Source organism: Oryctolagus cuniculus, chromosome 10 (genome assembly GCF_051225735.1).
Source record: "Oryctolagus cuniculus isolate XC-2025 breed Fujian yellow rabbit chromosome 10, ASM5122573v1, whole genome shotgun sequence".
Classification (NCBI taxonomy): Eukaryota; Metazoa; Chordata; class Mammalia; order Lagomorpha; family Leporidae; genus Oryctolagus; species Oryctolagus cuniculus.
Genome location: NC_142876.1, coordinates 54,051,857 through 54,072,961, shown reverse-complemented (window position 1 = coordinate 54,072,961; position 21,105 = coordinate 54,051,857). Strand labels below are relative to the sequence as shown.

The 21,105-nt window shown below is 47.6% G+C and overlaps 1 protein-coding gene across 3 annotated transcripts in view; it reads left to right on the top strand.

Annotated features, from left to right (window-relative positions):
- LAMA3 (laminin subunit alpha 3) overlaps positions 1-21,105 on the top strand; it is a 256,090-nt gene that overhangs the window by 167,821 nt on the left and 67,164 nt on the right. For 2 of the 3 annotated variants that reach the window (XM_008261146.5, XM_051851337.3), the window contains 5 exons: positions 3,550-3,711; positions 5,923-6,021; positions 9,675-9,758; positions 16,612-16,842; positions 20,498-20,611. In XM_008261146.5, the coding sequence (XP_008259368.3) occupies positions 3,550-3,711; positions 5,923-6,021; positions 9,675-9,758; positions 16,612-16,842; positions 20,498-20,611 (690 nt within the window). Of the gene's footprint in view, positions 1-3,549; positions 3,712-5,922; positions 6,022-9,674; positions 9,759-16,611; positions 16,843-17,746; positions 18,009-20,497; positions 20,612-21,105 lie in introns of those variants that run through there. The other variant, XM_008261147.5, reaches the window with a different exon arrangement.

The window sequence follows — 21,105 nt, the reverse complement described above, 5'->3', positions numbered from 1 at the left end:
CCTTGTTGTCAATGATAGTCACCCTATTGACAGAGCCCAGAATGCTCTCTCACCTAACTAGAAGGTTCTTTCTGTTCCTCGATCTCTCCCTCCTCCTCCCTCCCCAGCCTCTGAGCACCACCATTCTCTCAGCTTCTACGGGAGCCACTTCTTTAGTGAGTCTTTCACTTAACATAATGACCTCCAGTCCTGTCCGTGTTGTTGCAAATGACATGATTTTGTTCTTCTTCGTGCTTTTTTCCCCTGTTTTACCACAGACCTTGGCAACCTCAGCATATGATTTTTATTTTCTTTCCTGAAGTCGAGATCTTTTTTCCCTCGAAGGAAGTCCCATGTGGTGCTTCCTTCCCTCTGTAGCACATCCAAATGGCCAGCATCACTACTCTTATACTGGGGGCCGCTGTTCAGTAAAATACAGACTGCAGCACTGAGACAACGGACGTGGTGACCCAGAGACCGATGGAGAGGTAGCACAGGCGGCACGGGTGTGCTGCACGGGCACGAGCCACTTCCCAGACAAAAGGGACAGGGAGAGCGAGAGTGTGGGGAGCAACTCGGACTAGACTAAGTTACTGGAATTAAGACTTATTCTATGCATCTGCTCTCCCACAATATGGCGCTGAGAAGGGAGAAACAGCTTCTACACAGCTGCCTCCAGTTCAACCAATAAACTGTAGGACCTGCTCCTGATTGGAGGAGAGCAGCGTACTCGGCGTGTGGGTAGCAGAGTTGGGATTGGTGGAAGAGGACTATAAAGGAGGAGAGAGCCAACATGCACCGTGAACATCTAAGGGGAACACCTGTGCAGCCCCCGAGAGAGCCGGCCGGCGGTGTGCCGCTCCCCCGCGGAAGTGGGGAAGGTGGCAGGGGGAACCGCCCTTCCACGGAGGTGGAAGGGACGGTAGCCAACCCGGGAAGAACCAGCAGCAAACCCGGGGAGGGCCGAGCAGACAAAAGAACAGCGCAGGGTCCTGTGTCGTTCCTCCACGAAGACAGGGAGCGACAGAGAGATCTGAGCACGCTGCTCAGAACGCCACACACTTACAGCTCATGGATTGTTGGATTCTGGGATTTTCCATGCAGACAACTGGAACATGCAGCACAACTGGGAAGAAGGGAGCGCCAGTGTCCTGAATGAGAGGAGGAGTTGACATGGGCGGGGGGAGCTCTCCTTCAATCCCTGGTTGAAATGGTGGGCACGGCCCTCATTTTTCCTGGGCCTGCAGCATCTTCCCCATGGATGGCCTCCTGATACCTTCCCGGGTTCGTCAGCTCTCTGCCCGGATCTCAAGTGCTCAGCGGGCTTTCCTCCACGGCTCCCAGCCTCTCCCTGTGCCCCTCCCCTGGCTTTCCCTACACATGTATCATTTCCCAGCATATCACACATGCGATTCCAAGGCCTCTTTATTACCCACCTCCCTCCACCACCACAGCGTGATTCCTGATGCACCTGCAGTGCGTAGGACAGGCGCTTGGACATCATGGAGATCAATAAGCACCCAGGAGATGAATAGGGTTTGCAGTTTCCCCCTTAAAGGAAACCCTCTTTCTACACTCACAACACTTCTGACACCAATGTGTGTGGGTTTTTCTTCCTTTGTTTTTCCCCAAGCAGTTCTCTATTTCTCTCCAGATACCAGCTGGGGGGTGGGGAGGGTGTCCTACAGTTCTGTTCAATTCTGACACTCTTTGCCTGGATGTAGGGCCAGAATCTGAAGTCAGTAACACTGTTCCCACTTCAGATACCAACCACAAGTCCTGGACATCCAGTTTGGCTATGAATCAGGGCTTCCCCCAACCCCCTCCTCAGTCTGATAATTTACTATGACAGCCCTCTGAGCTCTCACACGTGGCTCACCCTTACTGGTTTACTATAAAGCATGCAGATGCACAGGTGTGCAGAGTGGGGCCCAGAGCGCCTGCACACAGGAGCTTCTGCCCCCGTGGAGTTGGGGTGAGCAACATGGATGTGCGCACCTGCCCAGGGGCTTTCCAGAACCGGCATTTAGCGTTGTTGTGGAGGCCCCGTTATGGAGCTGAGTTTGATCAAATCATCAGCTGTTGGCAACTGATTCCATCTGCAGCGCTTCCTCCCGCCCCAGATGTCAGCTGAGAGCCCCAAGGCTCTGTCTTGGTCTTTCTGCCCATCAGCCCTCACCTTGAAACTAACTAGCAAGCCGGTGCCGTGGCTCAATAGGCTAACCCTCCACCTTGCGGTGCCGGCACACCGGGTTCTAGTCCCGGTCGGGGCACCGGATTCTGTCCCGGTTGCCCCTCTTCCAGGCCAGCTCTCTGCTATGGCCTGGGAGTGCAGTGGAGGATGGCCCAAGTACTTGGGCCCTGCACCCGCATGGGAGACCAGGAAAAGCACCTGGCTCCTGGCTTCAGATCAGCACAGTGCGCCGGCCGCAGCGCACCGGCCTCGTTTGGCCATTGGAGGGTGAACCAATGGCAAAGGAAGACCTTTCTCTCTGTCTCTCTCTCTCTCACTGTCCACTCTGCCTGTCAAAAATAAAAAAGAAACTAACTAGCAGCCCCAGATACCAGTGCTCACATTAGCAGGCAAAAGGACACTCACTCCTGAGATGGGGGGGGGGGGTGCTGGTAAGGACAAATACTGTGACAAAAGATGCTCCTGTCCCCCCACCGCCACCCCCAGGAAATCACAAGGAATCTGGAAATCTGTGCCAGGGCCTGGGGACAAATGAAATGAAATAGCTGCCTCTTACTATATCAGCAATATCACCCCCTCATTTCTCCTTTTTCCTTGTTTTACTTGCCTTCTCACCTGTTTTACTACATCTTTTCTTTGGTCTCATTTTAAGTTAACTTCATAAAAGTCAAATTTTTATTGTCTCCATTATTTCACGAACGGGCAGTCCCATGCTTGCTCTATTTGTGTGAATCTTACATTTAACAAGCATGCAAATTAATATTATTCTATATATCTTCCTGCCTGCCTCCTAAATAGAGCCCAGGCCGGTAATTGGGGAAAAATTAGTTTATAAATCCAGTGTGAAATCTCCTCTCCCTACACCCAGGGGAACCGGAAGCGCGCGCCTCATCAGTTCTTTCTTTTCTTTGCCTTACAATTAAACTGCTTCCTTTGTGTCCAGAGAAATATTTAATTTTGATGCTTCATTTGGAGAAAAATAATACTGAGAGCAAGCCACTGGCTTCCACCTCACATCTTCCTCTCTAAGGAGCTTGCCATTACAATGCCCACAGCTGTAGTTATTTATACAGTTGCTTATTTATTATGCAAACATTCACGGAACACCTGCTAAATGTGAAGACCCAGGATGTGTGTGGCCATCCTAGCTAAATCCTGCCCTTGTTTGGTCACTGTCCCTGCGAGCCCTTAGGTTGTGATGGGTCAGATGGGGGCAAAGCGGGGCAAGGGCTCTGTCCTGGGCGTCCAGGGAGGGTGGGCTCAACAGGAGACACCGAAAGGAGAAAGGCAGCCTTGGACGCCAGGAGCCAACCCCACGCCCTTTCCGCCCTGAGAAGCCACAACTGCACATTGCATCCCTTGCTTGTGTGTTGCAGTTTGTGGACATGCGGGGCTGGCGCTTGGAGACGGCAGAGGGCATGGATGTGCCCATCTCATTCAACCCCCGCAGCAACAGTGTGGTCGCGGATCTCCAGGAGCTGCCGGCCACAGTGCGCACTGCGTCCTGGGTCGCACCCCCTTCCTACCTGGGGGACAAGGTAACGTGTCCTGGAGTTCTGGTGGACCCTCTGAGCAGCATTTACCGGGCGTCTGGAGGGAAGCGTCAGGAAGTACAGGCCTCTGACATTGAAGAAGTTAGGCTAACTAGCAGTGGAGAGGGGGCCCTACTCCGGGATGGTGGGGTGGAGGGAGTGGGGTGCCTGCCGCGCATGCGCTCACCTGCAGAGGCCGTCCTGCCAGGTGTTTTGCTTGATTTGTGCTTAACGCCAAAGGATTTTCTTCTAGACAAAAATAACCGGTAATGTGATGTCTGTTGTGAACGGGACATGTATGCTTTTCACTGCCAATGCTGGGAATTCTTTATTTTGCAGCAAAGAAAGCCTCCTTGTCAGGAAAACAAAAGCTGACAAGTGACTCATGGGCTTATTAAAAGCAGCACAGGACCCCCGCCCCCCACCCCGCCAGTTCTGCACGTGTGCTTAGTTAAGCCCTCCTGGGGGTGCTGCGAGTACTCTGGTTCCAGAGCCTGGCAGGCTGTACCTATTGTGAGGACAGAAAAGCAGGCTCCCTGTGGGAACCCGGTCATGTGTCACGCTCTCCTTAGCAAGGGCGGGTCTCTGGAGAAGGGAGTATTTCAGGGCGTGCCAGGTTCTCCCACTTAGAGTGACTAACTGCCAGTGCCCCGGGGGCCTGGGGTCTCTGTCTTCCAGCTGGAAGACCATGGCTGCTGACATCTGAGTGTGGAGAAAGCTGCTTCTCTCAGCCCACTCCTCTCCTCCCTCCCTCAGTACTCTCTGCCGCCATGTAGTTGGCCCCATGTGTTGGTTCCCTGTCGCTGTGTAACAAACTACCCCAAAACTGTGCAACCTAAAACTGCAAACAGGTATTATCTGGCACAGTTCCTGTGGATCAGGAAGCCGGCAGGAGACAGCTCCGAGCTGTGGCCCCGAGCTGTGGTCATCTGGGGCTGGAGGATCCGCCTCCAGCTTCCTTCTCCTGTTGTTAGCAACCTTTCTTCCTCACTGGCTGGTGGCTGGAGGCCAGTTTCTCATCACAGGCTACCTGTGGGTCCTCATGACATGACAGCTGGCATCCCCCAAGGAACTCATGGGGGGAGGGGCTTAAGACAGAAAGTGCAATCTTGTAGAGGTGGCACACTCTCAGCTTTGGCTTATTCTATTCATTAGAAGCAAATCGTTCATTCCAGCTCAACACTCAAGGTTGAAGAATGAGGCTTCACCTCCTGAAGGCAGGATACAGAGAATCTGTGGATGTGTGATTAAAGCTGCCTTCGCATACTGAAAAGGCTGTTGTGTTTAATCTCTCAGGAAGAAGCTTTAAAATGTTACCTTGGAATCCGTGCAGGCTCCGTGACCTTAGCTCTGTGAGGCGTCCCCACGTACAGATTCCAGAACACCTGCATGTTGTTTGCATTTCCCCCACAAGGGTGCTTTGGGCTCTGTAGTCTGGGCTGATGTGGCCTCTGATTTCTGTCTTTCCTCCTTGGCTGATTTCTACTTGCAGGGTGGGAGGCATTAGCAGAGAGATGAAGCAGCTGTCAGAAAGCCACGACCGTTCCCCTCTGTGGCCCCACCACGATCCTACTGCTCCCGTGGCATTGACAGGCCATCGTGTCCCGAAGCGGGGTCATCAGTCCCGTCTCTGTACCCAGCAGAATTCGTGGCAGCTTAGGACAAATTTACCATCTGCTTCAGGAAACTCAATTTAAAAAAAAAAAAAAATTATTTTGAGAGATTCACTTTGTGACTGGTGGGTAGTACCCAATTCACTCTGTTACATAAGAAACCAATGGCCTGATTTCTCAGAATAGCTCTAGGTAGGTAAACATTTTGATTTAGTAGTTGTTCAGGAAACAAGGATCTGACTTGTTTCAGTATGATTCTCGTTTTCTGTTTTAATAGAAGCATCTTCTTGCTTACAGAACTCAATCATGTTCATACCAAACATTTTAAATGTTACAAAAATGGATAAAAGTAGGTTAAAATCCGAGGGTACTTCAAAAAGTTCATGGAAAATGGAATTAAAAGGAAAGTTTATTTTGGTGCAAAAGGTAGTTTTTTCCTAGTACATATTGCCCATGAACTTCTTGCCCTGGCCAGCCTCAGCCCCACTCTCTGAGCAGGTGGAGTGTCATTCCAGACTTTACGCCCCCTGTACTTCCTGTGTGGTTGATGCTGGCACAGCCTCCTGCATTGCTTGTGCTGTTGATGCTATGTGTTCAATTTCAGGTGTCCTCCTACGGAGGCTTCCTCACTTACCAAGTCAAGTCCTTTGGCCTGCCTGGCGACATGGCTCCTCTGGAAAAGAGGCCGGACGTGCTGTTCACAGTAGGTATCATACCGTGGCCCAGGTGGCAGGAAGTGGTGCTGGTCTAAATTCAGGATGTCTTGATGTTGTGGCCCACAGAATGTGTGGACCAGGTTGTTTCTAATACATTTTTTAAAAAGATTTATTTATTTTATTTGAAAGTCAGAGTTACACAGAGAGAGGAGAGGCAGAGAGAGAGAGAGAGGTAGGTCTTCCATCCGATGGTTCACTCCCCAAATGGTTGTAATGGCTGGAGCTGCGCCGATCCGAAGCCAGGAGCCAGGAGCTTCTTCCGGGTCTCCCACGTGGGTGCAGGGGCCCAATAACTTGGGCCATCTTCTACTGCCCTCACAGGCCATAGCAGAGAGCTGGACAGGAAGTAGAGCAGCCGGGTCTCGAACCAGCTCCCACATGGGATGCTGGCGCTTCAGACCAGGGCATTAACCCACTGTGCCACAGTGCTGCCCCTCCAATATTTTGTAGAAACTAGCAAGGAGGATGAGAGCATGTGCATCTCCCCAGGAGCCTGCTTCCTCCAACCAGGTAGCTCTTCCCCTCTGCCCTCCCAAGTACACAAGTGTGTTTCCCCCTGTGTCTCCTGAGTCCCAGCCTCATGGTAAACACGGGTGATGTGACTGTCTTTCCATGTAGTTTGATCGGTGCTTTTGAGTCCTTCCTGTGTGCAAGGCCACATTGCTGCACTCTGTTAAGGACAGGGGACTCCAGTCCTCAGAAAGGGGAATTAGGTGAAGACATTTAGCAAAGAGCTTAAGCCTGCAGTTGTATCAGAGTGCTTGGGTTTGAGTCCCAGCCCTGCTCCTGCCAATACATGCTCTGAGTGTCTGCGGTGATAGCTCCAGTGGTTGGCTTCTTGCCATGCACATGAGAGACCTGAATTGAGCTCCAAGCTCTTAGGTTTCATCTGGCTCAGCCCTGGCCATTGTGGGCATTTCGGAAGTGAAGTTGAGGATGGGAGAGAGTTTCTCCCATATATATATATATATATATATCTAGAGAGAGAGACAGAGACAGAGAGAGAGATATCCTTCCTCCCTTCCTCTCAAACAGAGAGGAATCAGAGCGATACACAAACACCTAAACCCACTGTGTAGTTAGGAGAAGTCCAAATAAGGCTTGTTGGAGCTGGGTCTGTCTGAGTAGGGGGCAGGAGTTAAGTAATATGAGAGACTCCCAGAAGGCTTCATGGGCAAGATTCATTTTGCGCCAGAACCTTAGGAATGGACATGGAGGGAGAAAAGCTAAGCCCTGGCAGAGGGGCATGCAAGACAGGAGGCTGGACTCCTGGGAGGCCCGGTCCAGCGTGGGTGTAGTTATCAGTGTGTGCCAGTCATTGAAAACAAGCTTGGAGGTGAAGGAGGAGGGTGTTTAATGCTGTGATAGGGTGATAGGAATTTAACTGCATAAAGACAGCAGGAGGCTGCTTTTTTTCTTTCTTTTCTTTTTTTTTTTTTAAGTAACACCCACCCACTGTGTGCCTGGCACGTGATCCCCAGCTGTGATCTCCAGCATAGTTTGGAGCAGGACTGCTGTCACCGGCTGCTGATTCCCTTGCAATGCAAGGCACACAATACCGTGACCATGGGCCGTTGCACCATAGCCTGAAGCTGGCTCTGTTTCTGGATTACGTGCTGTGGTTCGTGCAACACGATCATGGCTTCTGGAAGGGTTTTCTTGCCTCTTTCACAGTAAACAGGCACCAGCAAGTCTCAGGCACCGCATCACCGCCGAGGGCCTCTCCTTCCCGATAGAGATCTGTGTTGAGGCAGTGTGGTGCTGTTCTGTTTTTATTGGTATACAAATCTGTTACATTATTGCTTTTAGAATTCCATGGAACCTTTGCAGAACAACTTGAAAACAAAGCAGCCACGAGTGTAGAGCTGTAGTGTGCAGATAAGCCGCAGCACAGCGGAAACTGTCACAGCTTCGCGTTTGTGCAGAACATCTCATAGTTAGGCCATTTGTTTGCCTGGTTGTTGTTGTTGTTGTTTTTAACATAAAAGAGATTATTGTGCAAACTATTAGAATTTACTGAAAGGTAATGACCAACATTTCTCCTTAATTTTACCTTCAAATATGGAAAATCATTTAGACTCATGAAACACACACCCTGCTGCTTTGCTCCAAACCACTGTAATTAAAAGCCTTGGGGAACATGCTTCTCAGATGAAGGTTTCCCTTGGTTTTGATTCCAGGAAATGCCCTTTTTTTCTGAAACACCAGCCCTGATGAATAGACACCTTATGGAGTTGGTGCTACCACAGAAATCTGGGCTTTTGTGTGTGTGTGTTTGCAGCAGGGTTGCTGGTGGTGGGCGCTGACCAACCCATCTGCCCTGCTGAGCAGCCCTTGTGTGTTGCCGTAAGGGAGTAGGGTGGAGGCTGGGAGGGAGCAAGGCCGGATCTACAAGGTGAGGGCTGCAAGCAAATCCCCACTTGCACATGGCAGTTCTGCAGCTCGTTGGTAACACAGGTGGCACAGTCAGGCTCTGCCAACCCCCTGCCCTTCCTCTCCATAACCTACCCACCAAACCCTTTCTTGCTATCACAATCTGACTCTGTAGGCAGTAATGAAAACCAAATGTGCTGCATTTACTGTAAAACATGTCTTAAAAATATTTTTCTCCAAACAGTGGCTCTTAGTCTCTCCTCTGAATTGAGCAACATGTAAAAATAAAATTTAAAAATGCTAGCATAAGGCATTTGGCCTAGCAATTAAGATGCCAGTTAAGACACCTGTGTCCCATATTGGAGTTCCTGGGTTCAATACCTGGCGTCAGCTCTGACTCTGGCTCCTGACTCAACTTCCCACCAATGCAGATCCTAGGAGGCAGCAGAGAGGGCTCAAGTAGCTGAGTTCCTGCCACCCATGTGGAAGACCTGGAATGAGTTCCCACCTTCGGGCCAGCCCAGTTCTGGCTGTTGTGGGCATTTTGGGGAGTGAGCCAACAGAGGGGATATCTATCTATCTATCTATCTATCTTACTTTCTCCTTCTCACTGTCTCAAATAAATGAATGAAAAATTTAAAATAAATAAGTAAAGATATATACATTTATAAGCATATCATATACCAAGTCTTTTTTTTTTTTTCAAGATTTATTTATTTATCTAAGAGGTAGAATTGCAAATAGAGGAGACACAGAGAAAAAGGTCTTCCATTGACTGGTTCACTCCCCAAATGGCTGCAAGAGCCAGAGCTGAGCTGATCCAAAGCTAGGAGCCAGGAGCTTCTTCTGGGTTTCCCATGCAGGTACAGGGGCAAAAGCACTTGGGCCATCTTCCACTGCTTTCCCAGGCCAGAGCAGAGAGCTGGATCAGAAGACGAGCAGCAGGGGCATGAACCAGTGCCCATATGGGATGCTGGCGCCACAGGTGGACGCTTAGCCCACTACGCTACAGGGCAGGACCCTTTTCTTTTTTCTATTCTTTTTAGCTACTTTTAGTCAAGGGAACTTTCCTGCTTTTCTATTTGTGAACATGCAGTATACTCTTATTATTCCATTTCCATGTCATCAATCCTTTTACAAGTCAATGAATTCTGAGATATTTTTTTAGAGCTAAGTATTTCACATGATGTAGATCCATTGAAATTGGTTATGAATTTTCAAACATCACAAGCAAGGCACTGATGGATTCATGGTTTTCTGTAAACAGGGTCGGCACATGTCCCTTGTCCACGAGGAGCCCAGTCACCCACGGCCAGACCGGCTGCATCAGGGGCGCGTGCAAGTGATTGAGGTAAAGGAAAAGCGTCCACGGCCTGGTTCTCAGTTCTCTGATTTCATGATTTCAGACAGTGGCAGATTTTTTAATGCTTACTTTAAGAAGAGAAATGTAAGTTATGCTTATATAAGTTTATATAGAGAAGTTTTTGAGCATTGATTATAGAGACTAAGAAGTAGCTGATGCTCCCGTGGCTTGGTTTATACTATCTTTATGGTACTTTGGCACTGTCTCTGATTTAATAGTTAATTAGCTTGGTCTTATAAACCCTGTGGTCTTGTAAATGCTGCAACATAGCTTCTCCTCATACTCAGGTCTCCTTCAGTACCTGGGACCTGGTCAATAGCCAACAAATGCTTGGGTTCTAGGTAAAAAAGCCATGGAAATGTCTTACATCAAAAGATATCAGAGCTCTCCATATTTGTAGGTTCTGCATGGGTGGATTCCAGCAACATATATTGAAAATACTCAAAAAATACCTATCCTGAACAAGTGCTGATATTTTTTTTCTTGTCATTTTTTCCTAAACCAGACAACATAGCAACTGTGTGCAGAGCATTTACTTTGGATATTCCTAGTAATATAGTAATATACTTTGGATATTCCTAGTAATTCAAGGTGACATAAAATGATGGGAGGATTGTGTTGGTATTATGCAAATAGAATGCCATTTTATACAAAGGACTTGAGCATCCACAGACTTGAGCATCCATGGGGGTGCTGGAGCCAGTCTCCGTGGATGTGGAGGGAAGACTCTATAATCAAATACAGGAAAACTAATCAGATCATAGAGTGTTTTGATACACCTATTTAATTAGAACTAGTCCTTAAGATTAGCATTCCATTTGCATTCTTAAATAGTACACTATTTTGAGGTGAAACTTTTGTGAATATTTTGGACTCAAAATCAGATTTTAACATTTCTGTCCGGATATAACAATACAATGAAATGCTATTTCATAGAAGAAACAAAATATTGATACCTCCTACAGCACAGATGAATTCCCATGGCGTTACACTGAGTCAAAGAAGGGAGGCACAGACCTCCCTGTGCCTGTTGTATCTGTGATTCTAGTTATGTGAGCGAGGTGCTGTCAGCAAAAATAACAGAGTATGAGCCTCCAAAAAGTCTCTCCTCCATAAAATCAATGAGAAAATTGACAAAACTGATCAGAATCAACTTTTACAGGATTCTGTCAATTAATCAAATGCTTATAGCCATCTGGAAAGAGCTTATTAAAAAAAATGGCTGAATCTGTGTAAGAACAGTGAGCGTTTGTGGTGTTCAGTTTGTTCCATTCCCATCCTTCTCTCTCCAGCTCTGCAGGAGCCTTGCAAACCAGCAGCTCATAACCACAGTGAACTCCAGCAGCCTGGCAGGTGCTAGAGGGTGCAGAGTGGGACTGGAGCTCCTTCAAAGCCTCTTTCCTAGAGAACTGTAATAATTTGTCTTGCCTGGAAGTTTGTTTTGAAGGAGCTGCTTACAAGATTGTCTTTATTTGACCTTGCTGGAGTTTCTTCTCTGGAAGTGTTATTGAAAGCATTTAGAGTTAATTGTTTAACTTCTTTGAGGGGATTGGAGCAAATAATAAATTTCAAAGCTCAAAATAAAATGCTGGGGAGTGAGGTGACTGTAGTAGCTTTGCAGAATTCCAGCAGAATTCTGGGATTGCAGAAGGCTAAATACTGTGCACACACACAGGATTGTGCATATGATTATGAAAGACCTGAGAAGACCCAAGCTCTTACCTCTGTCTCCCTGGGAGGCTCTGTGCAAGAGGAAGTGAAGGCTAAGGCAGAGTTGTCAGCTGCCTAGCTGAGAGGGGAGAGGTCCCCCAACATGCACACAGAGCCATTTTGCAAAGATTAGGTAACTTTTGGGTTCCATGCTTTCAAGGAAATCTCTGTCCAGTCATTTGGTGATTACTAACAAACAGGGACTCATAGGACCAAACATGTCAGAATACAGACTATATGGAATCAATCCAGAAAATTCACTAAAATAATAATAAACAACAATGACAACAATAAATCTTGGGGAATAAGGCAAAAATTATATAATTTTGAATGTCACTTTTCAATGAAATTATGAGAAATATGAAGAAACAAAAGATTTAGTCCACATAATGGGCAGAAGATGGTGGGGAACAACAATAAGTACACTGTCACCGAGTGCTATAGATTGAGTAGGACTCATCTCCCAAAAACTCATGATGATGTTTGAACTCTGGTCTCTTAAATGTTAATGATTGACAGATTAAGGGTGGAGTTAATCTAATTGTGAAATCTGAGAGATGGGTCTGCAGGGAGGTGTTTAGGTTATTTGGGGTGTGTCCTACGAGGGTGGTTCTTGTAGGAGGACTGATTATTTTGAATTTGTTTGTCCTAGCTATTCTCTCTCTCTCTCTCTGCTTCCTGGCTCACCATGTCATTCCCCTGCACCCACCATGACCAACCTCTATCAGACACCAGACTGTGGGTGTTACCTGCCCTGGTCTGTAACCTCCATACTGTGAGCTGAAATAAACCTTTCCTTTACAAGAAGCTCCTTCTGGGCATTGTAGTTAAAATAATGAAAAGTGAACTGATATAGTGAAGAAGACCAGATGTTAGACTTACTAGAAAATGGTTTTAAATGAACATTGTAAATATGTTCAAAAAACTGAAAGACATTATATTTCTTTTTTTTTTTTTTTGCATTTTTTTTTTGACAGGCAGAGTGGACAGTGAGAGAGAGAGAGACAGAGAAAAAGATCTTCCTTTTCCGTTGGTTCACACATCCCCCCCCATGGCCACTGCAGCCGGTGTGCTGCGGCTGGCACACCGCACTGATTCGAAGGCAGGAGCTAGGTGCTTCTCCTGGTCTCCCATGCGGGTGTAGGGCCCAAGGACTTGGGCCATCCTCCACTGCACTCCTGGGCCATAGCAGAGAGCTGGACTGGAAGAGGAGCAACCAGGACAGAATCCGGTGCCCCAACCGGGACTAGAACCTAGGGTGCCGGCGCCGCAGGTGGAGGATTAGCCTATTGAGCCACAGCGCTGGCCAAGACATTATATTTCCATAACCAAAGGACAATTATGAGAATAATCTCTTACTAAAGAATATCAGTGAAAATATAAATACTATAAAGAAGAGTCAAATACAAAATCTGGAGTTGAACAGTACAATAACTGAAATGAAGAATTCACTGAAGGGATGCTATAGACTGAATCATGCCTTCTGCACTAATACATTGAAGCCCTAACCACCAATGTTGCTATGTTTGGAGTGAGGCAGTAATTTAGGTTAAATGAGGCCACTAGTGTGGAGTACTGGTGGGATTAATGTCCTCATAAGATGAGGCACCAGAGTACTCACTGTATCTTTCTGCCATGTAAGGACTCGGGAAAAATACAGCCATTGCAAGTAAGGAAGAGAACTTCACAAGGAAACAAATCAGGCAGTACCTGGATCTGGGACTTCCAGTCTCCTGTACTGTGAAAAAACAAATTTCTGGTATCAAGACTACTCAGTATATGGGATTTTGTTACAGTAGCTAAAGTTAACTAGGACAAGAGCTCAAAAACCAGTTTGAGCAGAAAGAAGAAAGAATCAGGAAACTTGAGGAAAGTCTATTGAGATTATGTAGTCTGAGGAATGGAAAGGAGAAAGAATGGGGAAAAATAAACAGATTCTCAAGGACACACAGAACACAGTCTAGTATATCAATTTGTGCATAATGAGATACAAGAAGGAGAGAAGAGAAAGGGAAAGAAAAAATGTTTTAAGAAATAATGGCTGGAGACTTCCAAAAGTTGACGAAAATCACTAATTTATACATCCAAAAAGCTCAATAAACTCTAAATAGGATAAATAGAAGATATCCACTCATAGATACATCATAGTAAAGATGCTGAAAGATGAAAAGCAAGAGAGAATCTTGGAAGCAGTGATTTTTCCCATGCAAGTAGTCCTCAGTAAGATTAGCAGTTGGTTCATCCTTAGAAACCATGAAAGAGGCAAAAGAAACACACCATCCACATAGAATTATGTATCTGGAAAAACATCCTTCAGAGATGAAGGAAGAAGCAACCAGAGTTATGGCATAGTGAGTAAAGCCACCACCTATGACACCAGCATCCCACATTGGAGTGCCAGTTTGAGTTCTAGCTACTCCACTTCTGATCCAACTCCTTGATGATGCACCAGGGAAGGCAGAAGATGATGTCCCAAGTATTTGGGTCCTTGTCATCCATGTAGAAGACCTAGCAGGAGTTCCTGGCTCCTGACTTTGGCCTGGCCCAGCCCTGTGATTTGGGGAGTGAACCAGCAGATGGAAGATAGATTGCTCTCTTTCTTTCTCTCTATCATGTATAAATATATAATTTATATGACAATAATAGCATAAAGAACAGGGGCAGGAATAAAACTAATAATAGATGCAAAGTTGTTATGTAGTGTATTAGGCAGGTTTTCAGCGCTATAACAAGATACCAGAGGTATCTAACTTTATATAGAGAAATAATTGGAATGGGCATTTGGCCTAGCAGATAAGACACCTGCATGCTGCATCAGAGTACCTAGGTTTGATGCCTGCATTCAGCTTCTGACTCCAGTTTCCTGTTAATGCAGGCCCTGGGTGGCACTGGTAAATGATTCAAGTCATTGGGTTTCTGCCACCCATGTGAGAGGCCTCGGTGGTGTTCCCCACTCCCAGCTTTCACCCCAGCCCAGCCTTAGTTGTTTTGGATAGTTGGGGAGTAAATGAGTGTGGGTTCTCTCTCTCTATTTCTCTCTCGCTCTCTATTTCTCTCTCTCTCTCTCTTTCTCTCTCTCTCTCTCTCTCTGGCTCTCAATTTAAAAAGCAGACATTTTATTTATTTTTTTTTTTTATTTTTTTTTTTTGACAGGCAGAGTGGACAGTGAGAGAGAGAGACAGAGAGAAAGGTCTTCCTTTGCCGTTGGTTCACCCTCCAATGGCCGCCGCGGCCGGCGCGCTGCGGCCGGCGCACCGCGCTGATCCGATGGCAGGAGCCAGGAGCCAGGTGCTTTTCCTGGTCTCCCATGGGGTGCAGGGCCCAAGCACCTGGGCCATCCTCCACTGCACTCCCTGGCCACAGCAGAGGGCTGGCCTGGAAGAGGGGCAACCGGGACAGAATCCGGCTCCCCGACCGGGACTAGAACCCGGTGTGCCGGCGCCGCTAGGCGGAGGATTAGCCTAGTGAGCCGCGGTGCCGGCCAAAAAGCGGACATTTTAAAGACAGAGCAAGAACAAGGTTTCTCAAGCTCACAGTTCTGGAGGTTCAAGTTCAAGATTGGGCAGCCCCATTGGCTTGGCCTCTGTGAGGGTGCAAAGGTAATGGTGGAGCCTGTGCAGAGGAAGGGGCACAGGGTAAGTCAGGAAGCAGAGAGAGCGGTTGGGCTCCACTTAGGCTTTTATAACCAATCCCCTGTGAGAACCAGTTTCCAAGGGAGTGCTCCCTGTGACCTCTGGACCTCCCTCTAGGCCCACCTCCCAAACACCATGATTAGATTAGCTCTGCATCCTTTTAGTACCATAACTTACAATTTTAAGGATTTAAATGCCTACATGGATTTGGGAGGCAGAGCATGTCCAAACCGTAACACATGCTATTGAAATTAGATTGTTCTTTATATAAACTGTTCAGCATGGGCAAATCCCTAGAGACAGAAAGCAGATGGGTGATTGCCCAGGACAAGGGAAAGGAATGAGTAGTGACCGCAAATTGGCACCAGGGTTCTTTGTAGGGTAATGAAAGTGTCCTAGGACTATATTATAGTTGCATACTTATATAAATTTTACTAAAACTTATATGTAAATTATTCCTAACGCTGTTAAAAATTGCCAGGGCCGCACTAGGCAGTAGCCAGGAGTCAGGAACTTCTTCTGGGTCTCCCATGTGGGTTCAGGGGCCCAAACACTTGGACCATCTTCCAGTGCTTTTCCCATGCCATTAGCAGAGAGCTGGATCAGAAATGGAGCAGCTGGGACTTGAACCAGTACCCACATGGGATGCTGGTATTGCCTAGCAGCAACTTCCTCTGCTTTGCCACAACACCGGCCCCTGAAAGCAGCCTCTTGTAGACGTATTTGCACACCACATTCATTGCAGTATTCTTCACAGTAGCTGAGAGCTGGGAGCAACCAAAACATCCACTGACAGATAAATGAAGGGAAATATGGTCTAAGCATACAAAGGAACGTTAGTCAGCCTTCAACAAGGAAGGAGTCCTGACAATGCTGCAATGTGGCAGAGACTGAGGACGGCGCACCTGGCTGAGGCGAGCCAGGCGCTGAGAGACAAGTACTGTACTTGCAGGAGGTATCTGAGGTAGTCAGACTCTTAGTAGAAGGGTCATTGCCTCGGCTGGGGGAAATGGGGCTGCTGTTCGGTGCCTACGGAGTTGCGTGTTGCAAGATGAGTGAGTTGGAGATGTGTCGAGCAACATGTATGTCACTCCCATGTCTAGTGTATAGTTACAAATGGCAGGCACGGTACAACTCGTGTTATGTGTTTTTTACTATAATAAAATACTGACATCCTGAGTGCATGTGTGAGAAAAAGTTGTGCATTCTGTCACTGTTGTGTGTTTAGTGACTGCTGTCATGACTCAGCTGGCTGCTGTATGCATTCCTTTCCTTTATCTTTCTCTTAAGTTTACACAGATACAAGTGCCGCCTACAATAAGAATCTGTCTTTATTTCTCCCTGTTCCCCTGGAGCTCCCCTCTCCTGGCTCCAGGAGGTTCCTCCCCATCTCCCTGTGGTTCAAGTTTCTGTGATTGCTTCTCTGCAGTCTGCCCCTTTGAACCCCCTGCACATGAACTTGCCTAAGGGAGCCCTCGCCCGTCTGTTTCCCCACGCAGGGAAACTTCCGACACGCCGGCAGCAGCGCCCCGGTGTCCAGGGAGGAGCTGATGATGGTGCTGTCTAGACTGGAGGGGCTGCGCATCCGAGGCCTCCACTTCACGGAGACACAGCGGCTCACCCTGGGCGAGGTGGGGCTGGAGGAGGCCTCCGACTCAGGGAGTGGCCGCAGGGCACACCACGTCGAGGTGTGTGCCTGCCCTGCTGACTACGCAGGTGACTCATGCCAGGTAAGACAGTGCCCTATAGCCGACACGACCCCGGGGCCACTGTGTGTGGCTGCGCTGCCTGTTCTGGCTGCTGCCCTGCGCTGTGGGATGGTTTGGGGGCGTTCTGTCTTCTACAGGGCTGGAGCTTGTGCCTTATTAGACCACCTTCAGCAATAAAATGTCAGGTAGACCTCGAACGGCCTTCCTCCTCGCTGTCCCAGGCCTCCCTCCGCCCTCTCCTCTCCCACCCCCGGTAGAGTTGAATTCCAGAGAACACCCTGGATTCTTGAGCAGAACTCACTTTCGCTTCCTGCAGTTCCTCATTGTTCCAGGGCCAGGTGGATCTGAGATGTCTTCAGGGGATTAAAATGTGCTATAAAATGAAGCCGCTTCAGAGTACAAGCTACCAGTGCAAAGAGAGGAGGGAAAAAACACACTGTTAGGATAACTGCTAGGACACAGCAAACATTCTAAGCCTGTGGATACCATACCTGCAGCGTATGTGGACTTGACAAACCCTTTACTTTTTGCACAAGCTATTTCTGCTTTTGAAGCCTGCCCACCGGGACTGCTGTCTTGTGCATTTGGCCCGCTGGTAGCCTCCATCGCCCCCTCCCCTCCGTGTCTTTTCCAGCCTGCTTAAAATAGACAGCCCCGGGAAAAGAAGGGAGCCGGCATGACCACCTTCACACCCAGGGCGTGTTCTTGGCCGTGACTCAGCCTGTGATTTATGGCTGCTCGAGCTGTCTCGTGCTGTCTGCGGGGCGAGGTGGGTAGAAGGTGATGCCTGCCCCACCTCCCAGGAATTACAGAGCGGTGTGCTTCCCTGCGGGACTGTTACCAGCGCGCTCTGGCGCAGGCTGACTCATGAGTGAAGTTTAAAGGTGGGGCCCCTTGCCACGGTCCGCCTTCCTTCCTTCAGTCAGGCAGGCCCCAGCACTGAGCAGGAAGGGCAGGTATAAGAGGGAGAGGCAGAGGTTCCTGTGCACACACAACACAGCCAGTGCGGGACCAGGATGCCCCCTGCGGCGAGGCGGTCAGCCTGGAGCTCCGGATGGCTGTGGGTTTTGGGGGCAGCCTTGGGGCAGTGTTTGGGATACAATTCACAGCAGCAAAGGGTAGAACGCCTTCAGCCTCCGGGTCAAAGTCAACTGCAAGCAAGCTATGCGGAGTTTAGACCCAGCCAGGTAACATCCCTTTTAAGTTTTGCTTCTAGATGAGGACGGGTTCCCAGCTTTGTGACATTTTGAGTTCTGGTGATTGATAAGTCAGTGGGTGGGCTGGGGGAAGGGCTGACAGCCTCCCCACGGTGTTGACTGGCAGTGTTTATTACAGGACCTGAGAGACTGCTCTCCAAAAAGGAGCTATTAACCACAAACCCCATGAACACCAGCGCACCTGGAAATGCCCTAGAGATGTTAATGTCCCAGGAAACATTGTGTCCCTTAGACACTAACCTTAGCTTTCCGACAGAAGAGTTCAGTGCCTGTAGGTTCCCAAATTCTGCTCCAAAGAAGATTTACCCACGAAGTAAGGTGTAAGAAACAATTAAATCCATGCTTAAGAAAAGTGATCCAAGTTTGTACAACATCTAAACAACAGGCTTCAGTTTGCAAGGGGCAGACTATCCAAAAATGCTGCTTTCTTTAAACTCTCTGGGTGCTGCATGGATATTGATGGATTCTTAGAAACAGATCCTACCGAAGCTTGAACAGCCCTGGAAAGAGAGAGGGATCTGATTTTATCATTAGCACTACAAAAGGCTCCTGGGAAAGGTTAACTTGAAAAAATATTGCTTTGGGAAAACTTAACTGCATACAAAATCCTTTTACTGAAATAACATACAAGGATACATTCATTTTTCACTTAAAGAGGAATTCTTCAACCTCATCTGGATTTTATGTAAAATAGGAGTTTGTTGCTTTCTAGGAGTGAAAAATGATTGAATTTCAGTAACTGACACATGCCCTGCAAGTCACATGATACAAAACTCTTAGAGTTATTTTTTCCTGCTTTTAATCAGAAGCAAATGAAGACAAATGACTTCATTGTATTTCGAACAGACTATTGTCCCCCAGCATGTTTAATTAAGGCTCTTACTCAGGCACGTTGTCATAAACTCACCAGCTGTATTTGTTTATTGGAGTAATTTGTTCTCTGCCAAGTATGATTATCGTATAGGCAGGTAATGCGGTGTGCGGGGTCATTGTAAGGCAGGTCTCACGTCCTAGAAGAGATTATTATTTGTTTGTGGATCTGATTGCACCGTTCTTGGCTGGATCCCGCTCAGAGGCATCTAACAGTTGTGCTTTCAGTGAAAGAACATTCCTTTCATACTTCGATTCTCCCTTGGACAAGCCTATTCACATAACACATAGGTAATCTGATTTCTTGCAATGTTCTTTTGCCTACACATGGTTCCTAATAGATGAAAGGAACGCTGTATTGGAAATCATGGTCTTGTGCACGACCAGTTTTCATTGGTAACTGTGGAAGAAGCAGCTGGGTGACTTGGAGGGTCCTCCCTGGGGGCACCTGAAGCACTCCCCTGACCCCCAACCACATGCTTCTTCCTCTTTTCCACCTGACCGGGTAGAGACCTTTGTGGCCAGGAATGAGTCAGAATGGGTTGATCAGTATTTCCTTTCACTGTAGCCTCAGAGTCTTACAGACATTAAAGAGGATTGGATAAGATTATCCTGCATCTTGGAATATTAATTTTTCCTGATAGTTTAGTGATAGGGAATATTGGAGATTCATGTAAGCAGTAAGGGCAACATCTGATTCTAATTTATGTACCAATTAACTCTGCTGAAATAAAGAACCTGTCTACAAATCTCTTTAAAGACAGAAATCTGAATAAGTTTTGGATGGCTGGTATAAGAACCATTGCTTTTTCTTTTCTGTTGGAGGCATTAATGAGATTCATCCTAAAAGGATACCAGCACATGAAAAGGAAACTGTAGTTCTTTTCATACAAAAGAGAAATAATAACTTGTATTATTATGCTGGAAGGAGACAATATACTAGAGATAGAGAAAAAGCAATATTGAACAAGAAAACAAGACCAAGTCAACACAGACTCCCTCAGACTGCATCTGCGCTCACTATGGAGCAAACATTCTGGAACATTCCTGAATGTGAACCCAAGCACCTCCCCTCTTCCAGGGCTCCCTGTAGCCCACAGAAGAGTGAGTGGCAAGGAAGTGATTCCAAAAATTCTACTATGGTTGTGTAGACTCTGATTAAAACTCCCCACCACCTCACTCCTTCTCCTCTTCCTCCTGGACAGCTCCCCGACTCCCCCAAGCCTACACTTGGGGAAGGGGCAGCTCCCAAAGAGAAGTTGAAGTGATCTGTTCAGGACTGGGGTCCTCATCCTCTGGACTCCTCTGTCCCATCCACCCGGCTCCACAACAATTGATGTAGAAGGAAAAATGCCCACTCCCACTCTCCACCCGCACTCCTCACCCCACGCCCACTCCCTTGGATTTCCCCTGCCAGCACATGGAGACAAAGCAAAAACACAGGTGGCTGGGGTGCAGGTGAGGAATCCACACACACTGACTGAAAGGCAGAAGAGAGGAGTGAATTGCTTCACAGTCAAAATTGTCACCTGCTTTGGATATAACTGGTTTCTTCTTTGTATTGATTAAACACTTTGTTTGAAAAACAGAGTTGTAGCTCTGGATACTATCGGGATGCCAACGGCTTGTATGCTGGACGCTGTGTTCCCTGCAATTGTCACGGACATTCAAATCGATGTCAGGATGGCACGGGAATATGCATTGTGAGTAAATTGATGTTCTGATGCTACCAGCAAGCCATCTGTTTCCTCCCCATGCCCTACTCTGCCTTAAGACATTGTGTTACATCTCCCATCAAACTCCAAATAGCCCTGTATATGTAGGAAGGTCAGTGTTATCAAGCTGAATTATGTATTTTACATTTCATCTTTCTTTTACCTTAACAGGCACCATCAGAAAATAACACCTGTCTGAACAATTACACCTTTGCTTCTAAATCCCTGCCTCATTAAATATTGAGAGGTGGATATTGAGAGGTGGATCCTGGGACACAACTCTTGCCAGGGTGTAATGAATCAGTCCCTTACCTGGGCCGCAGTTTTATTGTGGTGGGAGGAGGTTGCGAAGGGGGGTTGCCACTATCAGAAGAGCCGCAACCCAAGGAAGCAAGCGGGAGAGAAGGGGATGGAGAAGGGCTTCCAGCTCCTACTCAGTCGTGCAGACACAAGCCTTCCTCCATTGCCAAGACAGAGAGGGG